Source organism: Amphimedon queenslandica, unplaced genomic scaffold (assembly GCF_000090795.2).
Source record: "Amphimedon queenslandica unplaced genomic scaffold, v1.1 AMPQUscaffold_12906, whole genome shotgun sequence".
Taxonomy (NCBI): Eukaryota; Metazoa; Porifera; class Demospongiae; order Haplosclerida; family Niphatidae; genus Amphimedon; species Amphimedon queenslandica.
Genome location: NW_003546858.1, coordinates 20,392 through 38,582, shown reverse-complemented (window position 1 = coordinate 38,582; position 18,191 = coordinate 20,392). Strand labels below are relative to the sequence as shown.

Genomic DNA, 18,191 nt, shown 5'->3' with positions numbered 1-18,191 from the left:
ACTTGGTGTTGCCTGTATAGAAGGACATACAGAAATTGTGAAACTACTACTGAACCACGGAGCTGATATCAATGCCATTGATATCAATCAAGTAAGAGGAATTATTACTAATTGTTTAGTAGTCATTTTTATGATACAATAGTAAATTATTATTATTATTATTATTATTATTATTATTATTATTATTATTATTATTATTATTATTATTATTATATTATGTAGAATACTCCACTTGGTAATGCCAGTATACCAGGACATATGGAAATAGTTAAACTGTTACTGAAGCATGGAGCTGATATCAATCACACTGATAAGGACAATGTAAGTGCTATTACCAATTATACTTATTCATGTATTTGAGTTTGGGGCCTTAGTAAAATAGGGAATATATCTCTGCTTTGGCAGTGACCACTATTAGTTGTCATTAATGTGTAGGATACAATGATTGGTATTGCCTGTATTGGTGGACACACAGAAATTGTTAAACTATTACTGGAGCATGGTGGAGCTGATGTCAATCATGTCAATAAATATAAAGTAAGGGACATAGTAATTGTCAATCATCATCATCATCATCATCATTACTAATTATTATTACTGTAGCGCACACCACTTATAATGACCTGTATAGAAGGACATACAGAAATAATTGAACTGCTACTGAAGCATGGAGCTAATCTTAGTGCCACTGATAGTCACAACGTAAGAGATAATAATTCATATATTTGTATCATTATCATTATTCTGTATGTATAGGATACAGCACTTGGTGTTGCCTGCATTAAAGGATTTACTCAAGTAGTTGAACTGCTACTGAAGCATGGAGCTGATGTCAAACACACAAATAAATACAAAGTAGGAGTTGATTACCATCGCATCATTATTGCTATTATTATTGTTATAATTTTTATTATTGTTTTGATGTAGCGTACACCACTTGTTATGACCTGTATAGAAGGACACATGCAGATAATTGAACTACTACTGGAGTATGGATCTGAAGTCAATGTCACTGATGATGACAATGTAAGAGACATAAAAATTATTAATCATATTTAGTTACCATCATTACCTTATAGGATACACCACTTGGTGTTGCCTGTATGAAAGGATTTGCACAAGTAGTTGAACTGTTACTGAAGCACGGAGCCGATATCACCCATGCTAACAAGCATAAAGTAATAGATATTGTTGATCACGACACTATTAATATTATTATTATCTAGCGTACACCACTTGTTATGGCTTGTTTGGAAGGACATACAGGAATAGTTGAAGTACTACTGAAGCATGGGGCTGATATCAATGTCACTGATAAGCATAAAGTAATAGATATTGTTGATCACAAACACTATTAATATCATTGTTTTGATGTAGCGTACACCACTTGTTATGACCTGTATAGAAGGGCACGTGCAAATAATTGAACTACTACTAAAGTATGGATCTGATGTCAATTTCACTGATGATGACAATGTAAGACACATAAAAATTATCAATGATATTTAGTTACTATCATTGCCTTGTAGGATACACCACTTGGTATTGCCTGTATAAAAGGATTTACACAAGTAGTTGAACTGCTACTGAAGCATGGAGCTGATATCACTCACATTAATAAGCATAAAGTAATAGATATTGTTGATCACCAACACTATTAATATCATTGTTATTATGTAGCGTACACCACTTGGTATGACCTGTATAGAAGGACATGAACAAATAGTTGACCTACTACTGAAGCATGGAGCTAAAACCGATGTCACTGACAATAATGGGGTAAAGAAGTATTAGTAGCTATATTAATTATTTTTAAATGACATATTTTTCAAACAACAATAGCATTAGATGGATGAGTGCCTGAGATATTATTATTATTATTCTTATTATTATTGTGTAGAATACACCACTTGGTAATGCCAGTATACCAGGGCATACAAAAGTTGTTGAACTGCTACTGAAGCATGGTGGGGCTGATATCAATCACAAAAACAAACAAGAAGTATGAGACATATTCAACATTCACCACATTAAAACTTATCATTATTATCATTATCATCATCATTATTATTGTTACAATGTTAGCGTACACCACTTAGTGTGGCCTGTATTGAAGGACATACAGAAGTAGTTCAATTGCTACTGGAGCATAAAGCTGATGTCAATGTCACTGATAATAATAGGGTAAGAGTTACTAGTAGTTAACTGACATAGTATTATATCAACAATGATATAGTAACAGTTTACAGTTAAGTATAAAAAAGAAAAAAGATTGCAATAGCTATTAAGCCTGCAGATGCCCACAGATGCAACTAATTTACCACAAAATTAAATTTTGACCATGCAATTTTACAAACAACTTCAAAACTTCACACAATTATGACTGTTATGTTTACTGTAAACCTATGAAGATAGACTCAATTATTATTTGTTATTATTACTATGTAGAACACACCACTTGGTAATGCCAGTATACCAGGACATGCAGAAATTGTTAAATTGCTACTACAGCGTGGTGTAACTGATATGAATCACAAAAATAAGAATGACGTATGTATAAGACATATCATGTAGTTATTATTATTATTATTATTATTATTATTATTATTATTATTATTATTGTTATTATTATATTACTGTTACTAGCGCACACCACTTGGTATGGCCTGTATGGAAGGACACCCGCAAGTTGTTGAATTGCTACTGAAGCATGGAGCTGACATCAGTGTCACTGATGATAATAAGGTAACTGACATAGTAACAATGTTATGATGATAATAATAATTACTATCTAGAATACACCACTTGGTAATGCCAGTGAACCAGGACATACACAGATAGTTGAACTGATACTGAAGCATGGTGGAGCTGCTATTGATCACAAAAATAGAGATAAAGTATGAGACATAGTAAATTTAATTATCGTCATTATCATTATCATCATTATTATTATGTAGTGTACACCACTTGTAATGGCTTGTATGGAAGGACATACAAAAGTAGTTGAACTGCTATTGAAGCATGGAGCCAATATCAATGCCACTGATGATTCCCATGTAAGAGACATAATACTTATTATATTGATATTATTTTTGTTATGAAAGACAATCAAAATTGAATTTTTTTGCAATTTTTAAGTTGCTCAGAAATTGGGTCAAATCTGTGCACTGTAGTACATGGTCCAATGTACTATTGCAGTGCTTGTCAATTTGTAAACATCATTATTATCATCATTATTATTATCATCATCATTATTATTATTATCATTATTATTATTGTATTGGTTCATAGGATACACCACTTGGTATTGCCTGTAAGAAAGGGTTTACACAAATAGTTGAACTGCTACTGAAGCATGATGGAGCTGATAACAATGCTAATACTAAAAATGTAAGAAGTTATAATGATACAGCACTAAATGTGTTAAAGTGAATTCTTTTTAATCACTGTAATCAGAGTTAGTATGCTTCTCATCTCTTTACTACTCCACTCTATGTCCAATTTTTTCTATTATTTTGCAAAATGCATAAAAATATTATTGATTATTGTTGTTATTTTTGTTATTTATCATGTAGCAGCGAACAGTTGAGCAGCATGGTAAAGCTAAGATTAATCACACTAATGCTAACAAAGTAAGATTAGACCTACCATTATTTCTATTTTTTGATGTTGTTAATAATTATAATAATTATAATAATTATCATATTAGCAAACACCACTTGGTATTGCCTGTGAAGAAGGACACACACAAATAGTTGAAATGCTACTGGAGCATGGCGAGGCTAATATTAATCACCCTGACAAAGAAAAAGTATGAGACATAGCTATTATTACTATCACTATGATCACTGTTATTATTGCTGTTATTTAGAATACACCACTTGGTATTGCCTACAACAAAGGGCATATAAAATTAGTTGAACTGTTACTGAAGTATAAAGCTGATGTCAATGTCACCGATAAAGACGATGTATGTGGCTTATTTATTGATTATTATTATTATTATTATTTAATATTTTTATATAGAACACAATCCTTTATAATGCATGTAAAGTAGGACGTGTGCAAGTCATTGAACTATTTCTGGCACAGGATGATGCTGATTTTACTAAATGTGATAAAAAGGGTCTTAATCCTCTTGATATTGCTGTAGAGAAAGGGCACAAGTGAGGCTAATATAATTATTATGAGTTATGGATTATTATTGGTGTCAATTTTTGTGCTCCAATTTAGAGATGCTGCAATGGCTATAGTGAAAAGTGACAAGCATTGGGAGCAAGCACTACGTAATCTTACTGCTCTGGATGAAAGTGATGACATTGGCATTCAAAGGATATGGTGCTGCAAAAGAAAGAGAAGTTCTAGTGTGGCCTCTGACAAGAGAGATGATGTATCTAATAAAAGCAATGATAGCTCTGATGACAGTGATGACAGTTCTGATAGCGATGCCACGTCTGTTAGTAATGATATTTCTATCAACATCAAAAATGTCTTAAGGGATGAAGTTGTTAATAAATCTGAAACAAAATTCACAACACCATTGAGAAGGATCATTAATAAGATGCCAGGTAGATGCATTCCATACTGTGGCTATGCTTATTGTATTGTATCTTTAGATGTAGCTAAAGTTATTTTTGAGAGATGTTGCAAGACAAAAGCACCACAGGATCATCCTAATCATGAGATTACTTTTAATTATGAGTTTCTTGATGATTTTGATCAGTAAGAATATACTAAAATAACAATAACAGTATTTGGGGTAATTTTGGAGCCATTTATGGGGTAATGGAGTAATTCTGAGTTATGAGCATTTTAAAGAATTTTTGAAAAGTTACATTATACAGGAAACATTCTTATTATTAACTTTGTTGATGATGATGTGATTTTTGTTAATAGAGAATGGTCTAAACGATCAAAATACTCCAGTCAGAATCATTGCCTTAATATTCTTGTAAGTGCATAAATAGTTTATACCTTTATTATCAATTATAATTATCATTGATAGGCTAATTCACAAAGTGCAGACTTGCTGCAGCATCCACTTGCCACTGCTCTTCTTAATAAAAAATGGAGAAAAATTGGACGAAAATTCTATTACTCCAATTTGACAGTTTACTTTTTGTTTGTCATTTTATTGACATCATTTGCTCTCGCTCTTCATTCACCAAATTCACCCACATGTAAGTTATGAAATAGTTTATATGAGCCACCTAATATCCTACAAATAGGTATGGAGGTATTTGGAAATGATACCAACACATTTATTGATTGCTCTCCAGGTATGTGAATAATAATAATATATAAACATGTAACTATCACTGATTTAATTCTATTCTGATTTAGATGACAACCCTGTACATCAGAGATACATATCATTTGCTAGTGTATGCCTGATAATTTATTCTGCTATCATGATATTGCGGGAAGTATTTCAGATGATTCAGTTCAGACTGCAGTATTTCACAAGTTCTGTTAACTTCTTTGAGATCTTACTATTCATCTTGACCATAATGTTTGCATCAGTGCGTAGCAGTGAGTGCTACTGCACTCGTCCATGGCAGTGGCAGGTTGGAGTGATTGCAGTATTCCTCAGTTGGATTGCACTAATATTCTCCATAAGGAAGCTACCAATAGTCGGAATATACGTGGTCATGTTTATCAAAATTTTCAACAACTTTGTCAAGGTTGTCCTCCTCGCCTTGCTATTAATCTTTGCCTTTGCAGTTCCATTTTACATGATGTTTTATGATCCTCAAGATGGAATAGTTGGAATTGTAAGACTTGCTAAATTAAAATATTTACATTATCACTTTTTCTCCAGCGTACTCCATTCATTACTCCATGGAGGACAATTATGAAAACAGTAATAATGACGGAGGGAGAGTATGATATGGATTCAATATTGAGACAGAATAATCAAATGAGCTCACCCGATATACAGTATCCAGTGGTTGCATTCTCACTGATAGTTGTGTTTGTGGTCTTAATGCCCATACTATTCCTTAATCTTTTGGTACGTTTGTACTTTATTAACTAATGCTATATGACTAACCTATTTTACAATATAGACTGGTTTAGCTGTTGGTGACACTCAGGAAATACAGAAATCGGCTGATACTTACAGACTAGTCCTGAGGGTATGGAACTGAATTAATAATATCTTCAAGTTATTTTTGATCAATGTTATGCTTACAATACTTGTAGGTTGAATTTACTCTGCCTATTGAAGAATTTTTAAGGTCGTTACTGCAAAGTCCACGACTGCCAAAGAGAGTTAAGAGGTCATTGGACTCATGGAAAAAGAGTTTAATCAAACCTATGGAAGCAAGGAAGCCAAACCAGCAAAGCTTTTTTAAACAAAAAATCGACGAGATTGTAAATTCTGTTTCAATTGATCAGGTGAGACTGCATGAAGAATGAATCTGCATTTTATCTTTCATTATTAATTATTCAATTACTACAGGAAACTGTTGCTGATGTTAAGAATCAATTGTCTGAGGAAATAAAGGAACTGCGTCTCGAAGTACGCTGTTCAGTATCTCAGGAGGTGAAGGACCTTCGCAGTTCAATGGATCAATTGCTAACTATTGTTAAAAGCATGAAGAATGAAAAACAAGGAGGAAAAGGAGGAGGAGCAGGAGAAGTAAGAGAACCGGAAAAGGAGGGACAGCAACAGAAGTAGTTGGGAAGAAGAGTGAACTTTAACTTTGAACATTTACATGTAATTTTATTTTGTGGAATGTCTATATAGATAGTTAATTAGAATGCTAAGCCCTTTTATATTTTTTGTGTCCCCTTTCACTCCCTGTATTGCTATCTAGACATAACTGATTTTGTACGCTCATTTTTGGTTTTGCAATTAGTAGATATTTTATTTGACAGTCAAAAGTCTGAAAAGACAATGTGATCCACGTGCACTTCTTAATTTTCATCTATAACTAAGTAACACTAACACGCATTAGTCAAGAACAATAATAGCAATTTTACGCTGTATTTCTATTTCTTGAATTATTTTGAGGTCTTGTGACTTGCTGACTGTTGAGAGTGACCTTCTGATACCTTATTAACTATTGATACTGCATGGGTTGCTAGCATAATTATTCTAATTGACTAAATTATGGATGCATGCTTTGATTATGATAATGATTACTTTTTGCTAACTTAGATGGTATAATGTGCATGTTTTTATACAGAGCTAGCTTTGCAGGTTGCTTGACCCAATTCCTGCTATATACTAGAACGATGAGAGTCATGTGATTAACAAGTTTATGTAGTACTGTTATTACTTGTTTTGACAAAGTGGTTTGACAAGTAAACCAATGAAGTCTGTATCTACCTGTCTGGCGGATGTTATAGGCCTATAACACCCTTGAGAAAAGTGGTCTCGGGCTACACCTTCAACCACTTTTCTCACGGGTGTTATATGCCATTAAACACCCACCATTATATTGCAAACAGGTATGATTGGAGCATAATGGGTCAAAATTTCTGGCCCCTACATGAGTTTCAATATGGCAGGTGGTACCGTGGTAGTACAAGTATTCTATGCAACAACTCAACTGCTTAGTACCTGCCTATGCAAGTGTGGCGAATCCAATGACTTAGACCAAGAGTATATATAGACACTTGCTTAGACTGAGGCTTAGACTATTTTATTTTCCAGTGACTCAAAGTCACTTGAAACATTTTCAGATTGTGGCTATTATAATAATTACAATTATATACAGATACATGTATATAGACTACATGTGTATGTAACTTGATAGTTGATAATTGAGTAGCTTAAAATATGAGCATAATAATGAGTATAATTGGATTTCATTTCAAAGCATATTACAGGCCCGTAGCCAGGGTTACAAAAAGGGGGGTGACGAAGTATGAGTTACATAAAATGGGGGGTGACAAGTAGGCCTGAATGCACATGAAATACCAAAATACATGTTTGATTTAAGCAAACAAAGGTACTAACTCAAAAGGGGGGTGACATGTCACCCCAATCACCCCCCCTGGCTATGGGCCTCATAGTGTAGTAGTGTGGAATTCGGGGCAGTACCTAAAACCATAATAGGCAACACTATTTTGCCAGTTTACCTAGCCCTGCCACCCAGGTTAGATCTAGATCTACATTATTTTTTCAAAATGGCTGGTTTAAGTGGATCACATCAAAATTTATTGGAAGAAGACAAAAATGAATCACAGGATGGATCATCATCAGAGGAGTCAAGAGAGTCAATAAAAGATTTGAGGGACAAGGAGAGTTTCAGTGAATTAGTAACTGGATTTAAATCAATCGGGTTGCCACTACCAGAACAATCTGGTGCTAAAAATATCTCCAGAAAAATGGATTCTACTTTAGAAGGTAAATTTATCTACATGCATGATGTATACGGTATTATATCCCAACCTGAGTTTGACCCGAGAAAAACTGGAATAACTTTTTATTGGAATGTAGGATAAAGATAAAACTTTCACAGGTTCTTAGTCGCCCAATGCCATCACAGGATCTCAGGTCTTGGGTCTCTCAGCCCTTGGGAACCCTGAAAACCGGGTTCTCCCTATAAACCCAACGGCATACCAATAACGTCTTATGACAATTTGTCTGCGTCATAGTTTACAAGACCGCATTTGTGATTTTGGTAGCGCCCAAACTGATTATTCTTCTTTTAAAAAGCTAACAGAGCGAGATATTCTGATAATTATGGTCTTTATGAAGACTATTTGACTCCAGCAGCTATTGTACTGCTTATCAGAACAAACAAAAGCCATTTTAAGAGTGAAACACACATAGGCGGCTATAGGCCCGGGCAAGCCAGGGCTTTGCCCTGGTAGTTTTCAACCAAAACCACACCCAAAGGGTGTGTTTTGTTATTATTAGGAGTGAGATCATCACTAGAATTCATTTTTTATAGCCACAACTGTCTACACTAATGATCAGCTCCACTTTACAGTTATTTTAGTGTGGTAATTGGCTTTTGTGAGCTATCATAATGATTTTTTTGTCATTTTATTAATTGACCACACCCCCAATTCTTATGAATAACTAATAAGCCCTGGTTAATTTAAGATTCTGTAGCCGCCTATGGAAACACAGGCCAACCACGTAGCTGTAAAATATCGGCCATGCTTTTATGAATATCATTATATAAGAATCATCAGTGACGTAAACTACATTTTTCAAATTCCAAGCGGCTGCTTCCATTTCCGGTCAAACTCAGATGGGATTACAATAATGCTATATAGATATATAATTTAAGCAAGTTCTTATTTTGCATTTATATAGATTTACTTGTTACTCCAAGCTATTTAAAAGAGTGTATCACAAATTTAGATTTGAAAGCAAAAGTTAAGCCAATTGTACTTTCATTTAATGGCTTACCAGATAGTGGAAAAACAACCGCCGTTAATTGCGTTCGTGGAAATGTAAAAGAAAGCGTTTTTCGACAGGTTAGAAGTGCACTAAAACAGCCAAAAGCTGAGGGAATTGCATTCTATGAAATGGTAGCTGCAAGTTTGAGTGTGCTAAAAGAGCCTATTATTAATGAATTTACAACAGAGTCTTGCTTTGCACCAGTAATACTTTCTGCCTTTAAAAAAAAATTATTATCAAAAGGAAAGTTGCCTCGTTTTCATGACCCCAGTCAAGTGTTGTGTTCAGATGTTTATGAGTTTGAGCAACCAGATTTGGATGAGCACCTTTGCTTCATTTATCAATTTCTCTCTCAGCAAGCTTTTATTGTGAAAAATTTGGAGCATTCTGACACTGATAGTGATAGCAAAAGCAAAGCTCAGAGTCAGTTCTTGATAGAGTCTCTTCCAGAAGGAATCGCTCTCATCAATATTTGGGATGTCACATTTACTGAGTCTGTACGCCACTTTTTAGCTGCACTACAAGGTCATCTCTACAATCATCACATGTGGCTCTTTCTTGATCTAAACCGAGATTCTCAAAACCTTGCAAAACCACCAGATACAGATAAAAAAGGAAGCAGACAAAATCTTACAATGCTCATGCAATGGAGACCTCATCTTCACTATTTGCTACGTTTATGTAAAATGAGTGAAGATAAGGAAGGCATTAGAAAAAGAGTTTGTACCATGTTTGCTACACATGATGTTCAATGTAGATCTGAAGAGCTTACTGAGAAAGTAAAAAATTTGGAAGATGGTATACGGCCAGTAGCAGACCAAGTAGGAATTTTGTCACTTTTAAATGAAAAAATTAAAACACTCAATTTGCATACTCATGATGATCTGCAAGGGCTTCAACAAAAGTTCCAGCGTATTATCAGCGAAAAACCATTTGAAGATATTCCCATTGCCTGGATCTTTCTTCGCACTTTGTTTTATCGATTTGATTGGAAGGTTATATCTCGATGTGACCTCCAAGCAATGGCAGAAAAATGCAATATAGATGAGGAGTCGCTGCAAAAGTTTTGTAAATTTTACATGTCTTTTGGTAGCATCCTGGATCTGAGCCTGATTAACTCTAATTACCAATATGTTATTGTGAAGCCAATAGGGTTTTTGAATGATCTAGGATCATTATTAAATCCAAGCAAGGAAATTCTTCGAAAGTTTCGAACAATAGAATTTGGTATTGTTCCAGAAACAGCATGCTTACATCTATTCAATGGGCATTATTTCGCTTACATGGATGCCCTTGTTTCCCTCACTTTAGCAATACGGCTAACAAAGCATAGCGTTGAGTTGAAGGAAGATGAGCACGGGCTTTTTAATGATGATTTATTCTATTATGTTCCTCTCACTCGTATTGCTGATCCAGATGCTACTCCTAATTTTCGTTCCATTCATATTGTTACTAGTATCAATACGCCTCATGTTTTCAAGCAAGTTGCTTTCACAAAATATTTTCTACAATTGTTGCCAGAGTCTAAGCTAATTCCTTCAAAAAAGCCAAACAAAACCATCATCATGGATCCTGCTACAGGCATTACTGTCACATTAGTCTCACATAGCCCAGCTATTAGACTCACGTTAAGCAAACCAGATGAACGTATATGCTCCAAAATTGTTCAAGCATACGAAATGATTGCTGAAAGTGCTATAAGCCGTGGCATTACTGCTGTCAACTACAAGTTTATCAAAGTGTGCGCAAAGAATGATCCCTCAAAATTCCAATACATCCCTTCATGTCACTATCACATACTGCCTGATGACAAGCTCTGCCCTAAATGCAATGAAGCTGCCACCGGTGATGATGTTAAACTTCTACAGGTTTGGAATAAAACATTGAAGGAGGTAAGTTTGTGTCTTCACTTAAATCAATAATAATAAAATATATTTTTGTAGCATCCTGTGAAAGATTGCTTTCAGTCAACTGAAGGTAAAATTTTTATAATTTATATTTTGGCTGGTATAAATTAATCATTTTATGATAGGTTTGACACAGGTAAAGGGAAAGGAAATAGCTGAAGTAGCAGCTAAGATTGCTTCATTTGCTTCCAAAAATGCACCGGTTCATTTACATGCCATTATAAAAGCTTTTAACGGCACTGATGATGTTAAAGATCTCAAAGCTGATGACATTACCATAAATAGAATCATTCTGTCATGGTATGAGAGCAAAAGAGATACTCAAGAGCCCAGACGACAACTGGCCAGAAAGATTTTTGAGGTAGGAAGGCAAGTTTCTCAATCCTGTGAAAGTGAAGATGAAGAGAAGAAATTGATCACAGAGTACATCAAAATGTCAAAAAACCTGGATGTGTATTTTGATCCAGAGGCTTTAAGTTAAACTTTAAAAGTTAGATTTTTGCTGCTTTTGAACATACATGTAGTTTTTAGTATAGTCACTCAGTCAGGCAGGCCTGACTGAGTTTTTATATAGCTGCTATTGTGAGATTAGATACATTATACACACACTGTATACTCTAGCATCTTTTGATAGACAGTATCTAGATATATATGGACATTAAATATAGTCTAATTATCATAATACATGATAATAGTTTTAACTTTTAAAGAAACGTAATTTTATTTGTAATTGTATTTAAAAAACTAAATCTGTAGCAGTGTCTGATATTTATATTTTTTGCAAACATATGATCTTTTCACTGCATACCTCAGAATATCCATAATTACTAAACTGCCAAACTGAAGTAAGTATACATGTAGGGAGAGCTGAAGCAGGATGTTCGTTTAAAAATATTCAATTGACACAAACTTTATCAATAACTAAAGTAACACACAACAGCAATTTTATATTGTATTTCTAGCCCTTAAATTATCACGAGGTCTAGCGATTTTTAGTTTTAATTTTTGACAACAGCGTTTCATTTTTGCGACACTCCTAGAAAAGAAAGAAAAGAAATAAGGAGACACATAGAGAGGTAGAATTAAAAAAGAGTAACTATATCCTTCTCTTTTTCTCTTACTTCTTGAAAGTCTTTAACAGTTTTGTAATACTTCCTTTGCTTGTCAATGAGATCAAGATGGATGGTTGTCAGTCGATCTTTCTCTTTCCTCTCCTCGACACATCTCTGACCCAACTGCTCCTTGTCTTGCTTGATACCGTCCAATATCTGCTGGACTTGCTGTAAGAACAACTCCTTATTCTTATCAGAACTCATTGCTCTAGTGGAAAGAGAAAGGAAAGGAAAATGACAATAAATAAGGAAGAAATAGAAAGAATAATAATGATAAGAAGAGAGGATGAAAGAGAAAAAGAGATTACTGTATAACATAAATAAGAAAATGAAAGATTAAAATAATGAAATGAAAATGAAAGGTAAAATAATAATGATTATGAATGATCTTACAAATCAAATTTCTCATGAATTGAAGTCAATATTCCAACCTAATAAGATTTAAAGTGTACATACATCTAATTGTTATAATAATTATTATTACTTCTTTCTCCATGTAAGCTTTCTGATCCTCAAGTGTATTGTAAAGTGTAAAGTATTGTTTAGTTTCAGTTAACATGGAGGACACTGTGAGAAGAGAACAAAAGGAGAGAAGCATTGGAGCATAGTAATATGAATGTGGTCGAATGCCATATGGGCCTTTGGTTTTAAAAAAATTGCTTAAAATGCTCATAAGTCAAAAATTATTTGTCGGAATCAGCTCAAACTTTCTACATAGCATAAGGACATCAATATGTAATAGAAAATGTGATAAAAATTGAGGGTGACTTCGGAGCCATTTTTTTAGAAAAAAAACATGGCTGCAGCCTTGGGTATTTTTCAGAAAATGGCTGTTTTTTAAATGACTGTAACTTGAAAAATTGAAGGCTGAACTTGAAAAATTGAAGGCGGAATCAGCTCAAACTTTCTACACAGCATAAAAACATCAATATGTATCAGAAAATGTAATAAAAATTTGGGGTGATTTCGGAGCCATTTTTCACAAAAAACCATGGGCTATAGCCTTGGGTATTTTTCAAAATTTTGGTATATTCTTAAAATGGCCGTAACTTGAAAAATTGAAGTCGGAATCAGCTCAAACTTCTACAAAGCAAAAGGACATCAATATGTATCAGAAAATGTAATAAAAATTTGGGGTGATTTTGGAGCCATTTTTCAGAAAAAACCATGGGCTATATATAGCCTTGGGTATTTTTCAAAATTTTGACATTTTCTTAAAATGGCTGTAACTTGAAAAATTGAAGTCGGTATCAGCTCAAACTTTCTACACAGCATAAAAACATCAACTAGTATTAGACAATGTAATAAAATTTGGGGTGATTTCACAGCCATTTTTCAGAAAAAACCATGGGCTATAGCAAAATTTTGGTATATTCTTAAAATGGCCGTAACTTGAAAATTTAAAGTCTGAATCAGCTCAAACTTTCTACACAGCATAAGGACATCAATATGTATTAGACAATGTAATAAAATTTGGGGTGATTTCAGAGCCATTTTTCTGAAAAAACCATGGGCTATTAAGATAAGGTCCTCTAAGAAGTCTGGTAAGCACAGGAGCTCATTTTCCCGGTATAGCAAGGCTGCAAAAGTCAAGGCAGCCATTTTGTTTGGGGGTGAATCCTACTTAGTAACGCTACCGTGTTATACTAATAGCCTTGGGTATTTTTAAAACATTACCAAATTTTAAAAATGGTCATAACTTTTATGCTTAACAAATGCTGTACCTTGACTGTATAGTTCAATGAATCTCCTTTGATATTGAGTCAGTTCAGCTCTTGAAGGTATTTCATCAATCTTCCTCTGCAACTGAGCTATCTCCCTATTCTTGCGAGCCTAACAAAATAATAATAATTATGAAAATAAAACTAAATCTCTACACTGAAACTTAACTGCAAGTACATGTATATGTACATATGCAAAGACACAGTACATGTAGAATTATGAAACATTATATACAATAAAACATGTACATGTGTATTTAATATAAATCACACTTACCAGTAAAGTTCTAATTTTCTGTAGTTTCTCTTGGTCAGTTTGAAGAAGAGTCTTTAGTGAAGTTACCCTCTCCTACAGTAACCAGTATACATGTGATAGCCATGTGAATATGAAATACATGTACATGCACATATTGCATAATTTACAGCAAAATTTAGAAACACAAAATTTGAGAAAAATTTTTCCAAAAAACCATGCCCATATACAGTTATTTTATATTATGATAAAGAATTTGCAAAAATTTTAAGTGGACAAAATTTTTCAGTATCAACACAGTATAGAATATGATGTGATTTGTGTCTGTCATTGATTGATTAACTTACAGAGTCTTCACTCTCATCATCTCCATGCTTCAACTGAGCTATGAGACCACTTAACCTCTCCTTCTCTTCCTAGTTATTGATAGTTATTAATGATTATTAATATTTATTAATAATTATTAGTAGTTATTAATAGTTATCAATAGTTATTAACTTACTTTACAGTGTGCTTTGAATTGTGTTTCTTGTTTCTTCAAGCTCTCATTCATAGATACGAGTGACCTCAACTGATTCAATACTCTAATAACAGTTAATCACTAACAGCAAGAATAAATGTATCTACACACATTATATGTACATGTAGATCAATGGCAGATTGAATTATTCTTGCCCCACCCAAATATACACAAATTCACACGATAAAAGTTAAAAATATGCAACGTCCATGCCACTCCCTTCCTCCCTTACTCTGCATTCTCTTCATTTTCCATTTCGTTAAGTTTCTCCATTTCTCTAGCTATCCTTTCCTTCCTCTTAATAACCTACACACGTGTACATGTACATGTACTCAACGTCACGTGTTACCATAACAACAAAACTACACCCACCTCTGCCAGTTCCTCTTGAGCCTCAGTATACTCAGAATACAACTCATCATGTTTAGCTTGAACCTATGAGGGTGTGGTCAAATTAATGTGGGTGTGGTTAATTAGCGATGGTGGGCATGTCTCACCTCGGAGCATTTCTTTTCAAAGGAGGCAATTTGTTTCTGTAGTCCAGTCACAAGACGAAGGTGAGACTGAGCACCCAAGACCTTCTCTGATGGTTGAGCAGACTCTAAATCAGCACGCTAAGGGAGAGACGGAGGGAGGGAGGGGAAAGAAAGAAGAGGAATTGGTAAAAAGAAAAAATTTAAAGTGGAAGGGGAAAGAGAGAGAGAGATGGGAGGAGGGTAGGAAATTAACTATACATTAACTATACATGTTAAGTAGGTATACATGTACATGGGGAAAAGACAATGGACAAATAAGAGACAGAATAGACACAGAAAGTGTGACGTGAAAGAGAAAGAAGAATTACATACATTTGTACATTTACATTTACAGTAAGTTTTTTTTCACCATTATAACTAAGCTATTAATAAAAATACATATATACAGTATACATGTTACATTCATGACATTTCATGTGTGTCTCAGTTAAAAATAGACAGATAAATAATAGAACATAATATACAGTATTTTTGTGCATGTAGTTTACTAAACCCTCTCATCTGAGAGAGACATTTACAGTAAGTTCATTATGCATTAATGTACATGTATACACACATACTTTAACTTCGTATTCAGAGGCAACTTGCAATATTTCTGATGATTGCATACCAACAATAGAACCAACCATAGCACTGGAGAGGATCTGGAGAAAGAGAAAAATGGAGAGAGAGAGAGAGAGAGAGTGAGAAGGAAAGAAATAATACTTTCTGTACAACGTAAGTACATGTATATGTATCAGGAAAAATATAAAAGTGAAAAATTCTCTCTTTTTCAATTTTGGCAAAATTTGGCCTGAGACCCTGTACATACAATGTAAATGTACATGTACATGTACATGTAGGAGGCTATTTTAGAGTAAAAAATGTGCATAATTGGTACATTAGGTGCTACATGTACATGTAAATATTAAATGAAGGTGTCTGCTACAGAAAGTGTCCATTAATAGATGTTCTACTCAAGTACATGTATATACTGACATCATCAGTTCCAGCTGATGCCATTCCCTTCATGAGTGCCTTTATTCTCTTCTCCTCCTCCTCTCTCTGTCTCTCACTCTTGTCCCCCTCAGCTTCTCCCCCACCAAGAGCACCTGCTACAGCTTTCCTCTTATCATCGTCAGACTAGGAATTAAAATAAGAGCGTGTAGAAATAAATAATGAAAAATGTTAATGAAAAAATTGTTTTTCTTTTACTTTTTGTGTTGGAACTGATCTTCCAAAGCCATAACGTCTACAAAAAATATAATTATTACTTATTTCATGTACATCTATCAATTTATATAACAAGTGATAACTTTTAATCAATACACTTACATCTACGTCTACCATATTTGCTCGATTAAATGCCTGGGCGTTTATCTAGGACAATCTAAATGCAAGGGCACTTATACTGATTAAAATATGCATATTTATAGTTGGAAAATATTAGTCATGAGCATTTATTTGAGCAAATATGGTACATGTACATGTACAGGTATACCTTCCATATTCATAGGCGGTTGCAGGCCTGGGCATTAGGGGGCAATGCCCAGGTTGACTTTTTGACCAATAATTGTATTCATGATTCTGGTGTGGGCATCCAGTGTAAACTGTGATAGTTCAACAGGCTTCTTTGTTTTATCCTAAGAAACCATCTCAATGAAGTTATAGATCAGTATTTTCCATTTTCCTTGCAAAAATTTTATGAAACCACACCCACTAATTATTGATGCCCAGGTCAAACCAAATTTCTGCAACCGCCCATGTCCATATTCCAGTAGTGTAGAGTGCACTTGAGTCTCTTCATCAGATTCCTTGACTGAGGCTGGTCTCCTGTACTGTCGTATATAGACTAGGGGTTGGTGGGTGTGGTTATACTCATTGGTATACGTAATTAAAGGCCTTTTCACACTGGCCAAAGTAATGCGCATTGATGCGCATTAATCGTGTTCACACTAGAGTGGTTTTCAATTAATGCGCATTGATGCGCATCAGTCTCACTTCACCTCCAGAAGTGGATTGATGTGAAGTGATGCGCTTCGATCAATGTAAACCAATGGCAACAAGAACACAAAATGATACATAATTCAGCTGCTAGTGTGAACACGATCAATGCGCATTATTTCAGCTGTATCAACAAAGCGCATCAAAGCGCTTTGAAAAATGTGCCAGTAGCCCCGTTTACACTACAAACCAGTTTGGATCAAAGCGGTTTAGAAACCAGCTTAATTGTGTCCACACGAAAATGTGGTTGAATCGGTTTACAATGCTACATTGCATACATAATACAGCTGCTCCAGTACTCAGGGGCGTAGCTGAGGTAGGGCCTGAGGGGGCCTGGGCCCTACCATCAAAGTGGCCTTATAATTATATTCATTGAAATTATAACCCAAAAGATGATATTCATTGTTCTTACAATAACAAAAGGGGGTGGCTGATAACCACAGCTCTTTTTAAAGCTATATACATGATAATTTCACTCTGATTTCGCTCAGCTTGCAGGAAAATGCTTCCATTTTGTTACGTAAAAGGGGTGTGGCCAAAATTGCGGCACGCTTCGTGCGCCATTTTGTCTCTTTGCCCTACCATCACCCAAGGTCCAGCTACGCCCCTGCCAGTACTTAAACCGGTTTGATTATCTCAAACCACCTCCTGAGGTGGTTTGAGATAAGTCGGTTTAAACCGCATTGAAATTGTCCACACGTAAACTGATTTATTTCTAAACCTGTTCCAAACCGCTTTAAGGGCATAGTGTAAACAGGGCTAGTGTGAAAAGGCCTCAGAATTCTTGCGTTG

At 34.6% G+C, this 18,191-nt stretch overlaps 3 protein-coding genes across 6 annotated transcripts in view; 2 read left to right on the top strand and 1 right to left on the bottom strand.

Moving 5' to 3' along the window:
* The window catches only part of LOC100641396 (serine/threonine-protein phosphatase 6 regulatory ankyrin repeat subunit B-like), a 9,446-nt gene extending 2,558 nt beyond the window's left edge, over positions 1 to 6,888 (top strand). The window contains exons 1-32 of one of the 4 annotated variants that reach the window (XM_020002468.1): positions 8 to 91; positions 223 to 321; positions 436 to 537; positions 604 to 702; positions 757 to 855; positions 928 to 1,026; positions 1,080 to 1,178; positions 1,227 to 1,325; positions 1,378 to 1,476; positions 1,530 to 1,628; positions 1,681 to 1,779; positions 1,901 to 2,002; positions 2,086 to 2,184; positions 2,449 to 2,550; positions 2,647 to 2,745; positions 2,796 to 2,897; positions 2,958 to 3,056; positions 3,292 to 3,390; positions 3,576 to 3,632; positions 3,710 to 3,811; positions 3,872 to 3,970; positions 4,027 to 4,166; positions 4,234 to 4,568; positions 4,617 to 4,722; positions 4,897 to 4,951; positions 5,006 to 5,180; positions 5,229 to 5,279; positions 5,344 to 5,774; positions 5,822 to 6,013; positions 6,069 to 6,137; positions 6,205 to 6,399; positions 6,464 to 6,888. In XM_020002468.1, the coding sequence (XP_019858027.1) occupies positions 259 to 321; positions 436 to 537; positions 604 to 702; positions 757 to 855; positions 928 to 1,026; positions 1,080 to 1,178; positions 1,227 to 1,325; positions 1,378 to 1,476; positions 1,530 to 1,628; positions 1,681 to 1,779; positions 1,901 to 2,002; positions 2,086 to 2,184; positions 2,449 to 2,550; positions 2,647 to 2,745; positions 2,796 to 2,897; positions 2,958 to 3,056; positions 3,292 to 3,390; positions 3,576 to 3,632; positions 3,710 to 3,811; positions 3,872 to 3,970; positions 4,027 to 4,166; positions 4,234 to 4,568; positions 4,617 to 4,722; positions 4,897 to 4,951; positions 5,006 to 5,180; positions 5,229 to 5,279; positions 5,344 to 5,774; positions 5,822 to 6,013; positions 6,069 to 6,137; positions 6,205 to 6,399; positions 6,464 to 6,682 (3,885 nt within the window). In that variant the 5' untranslated portion in view covers positions 8 to 91; positions 223 to 258 and the 3' untranslated portion in view covers positions 6,683 to 6,888. Of the gene's footprint in view, positions 1 to 7; positions 92 to 222; positions 322 to 435; positions 538 to 603; positions 703 to 756; positions 856 to 927; positions 1,027 to 1,079; positions 1,179 to 1,226; positions 1,326 to 1,377; positions 1,477 to 1,529; positions 1,629 to 1,680; positions 1,780 to 1,900; positions 2,003 to 2,085; positions 2,185 to 2,448; positions 2,551 to 2,646; positions 2,746 to 2,795; positions 2,898 to 2,957; positions 3,057 to 3,291; positions 3,391 to 3,575; positions 3,633 to 3,709; positions 3,812 to 3,871; positions 3,971 to 4,026; positions 4,167 to 4,233; positions 4,569 to 4,616; positions 4,723 to 4,896; positions 4,952 to 5,005; positions 5,181 to 5,228; positions 5,280 to 5,343; positions 5,775 to 5,821; positions 6,014 to 6,068; positions 6,138 to 6,204; positions 6,400 to 6,463 lie in introns of those variants that run through there. The other 3 variants (XM_020002465.1, XM_020002466.1, XM_020002467.1) reach the window with 3 other exon arrangements.
* Positions 6,889 to 8,064: 1,176 nt separating this feature from the next.
* On the top strand, positions 8,065 to 12,009 carry LOC109586292 (uncharacterized). Its single transcript, XM_020002469.1, has 4 exons — positions 8,065 to 8,359; positions 9,281 to 11,259; positions 11,311 to 11,344; positions 11,400 to 12,009. Exons 1-4 carry the CDS (start codon positions 8,140 to 8,142, stop codon positions 11,753 to 11,755), a joined length of 2,589 nt encoding a protein of 862 aa, XP_019858028.1. The 5' UTR covers positions 8,065 to 8,139; the 3' UTR covers positions 11,756 to 12,009.
* A 145-nt stretch (positions 12,010 to 12,154) lies between these two features.
* LOC105314458 (coiled-coil domain-containing protein 93-like) lies at positions 12,155 to 17,117 on the bottom strand. The gene is made up of 15 exons (XM_020002470.1): positions 16,897 to 17,117; positions 16,611 to 16,647; positions 16,395 to 16,538; positions 15,977 to 16,060; positions 15,378 to 15,494; positions 15,253 to 15,315; positions 15,113 to 15,186; positions 14,863 to 14,944; positions 14,708 to 14,776; positions 14,385 to 14,456; positions 14,111 to 14,219; positions 12,871 to 12,953; positions 12,780 to 12,817; positions 12,396 to 12,594; positions 12,155 to 12,310 (listed from the first exon to the last, which is right to left on the bottom strand). Exons 1-15 carry the CDS (start codon positions 16,929 to 16,931, stop codon positions 12,257 to 12,259), a joined length of 1,260 nt encoding a protein of 419 aa, XP_019858029.1. The 5' UTR covers positions 16,932 to 17,117; the 3' UTR covers positions 12,155 to 12,256.
* Positions 17,118 to 18,191: the final 1,074 nt, after the last annotated feature.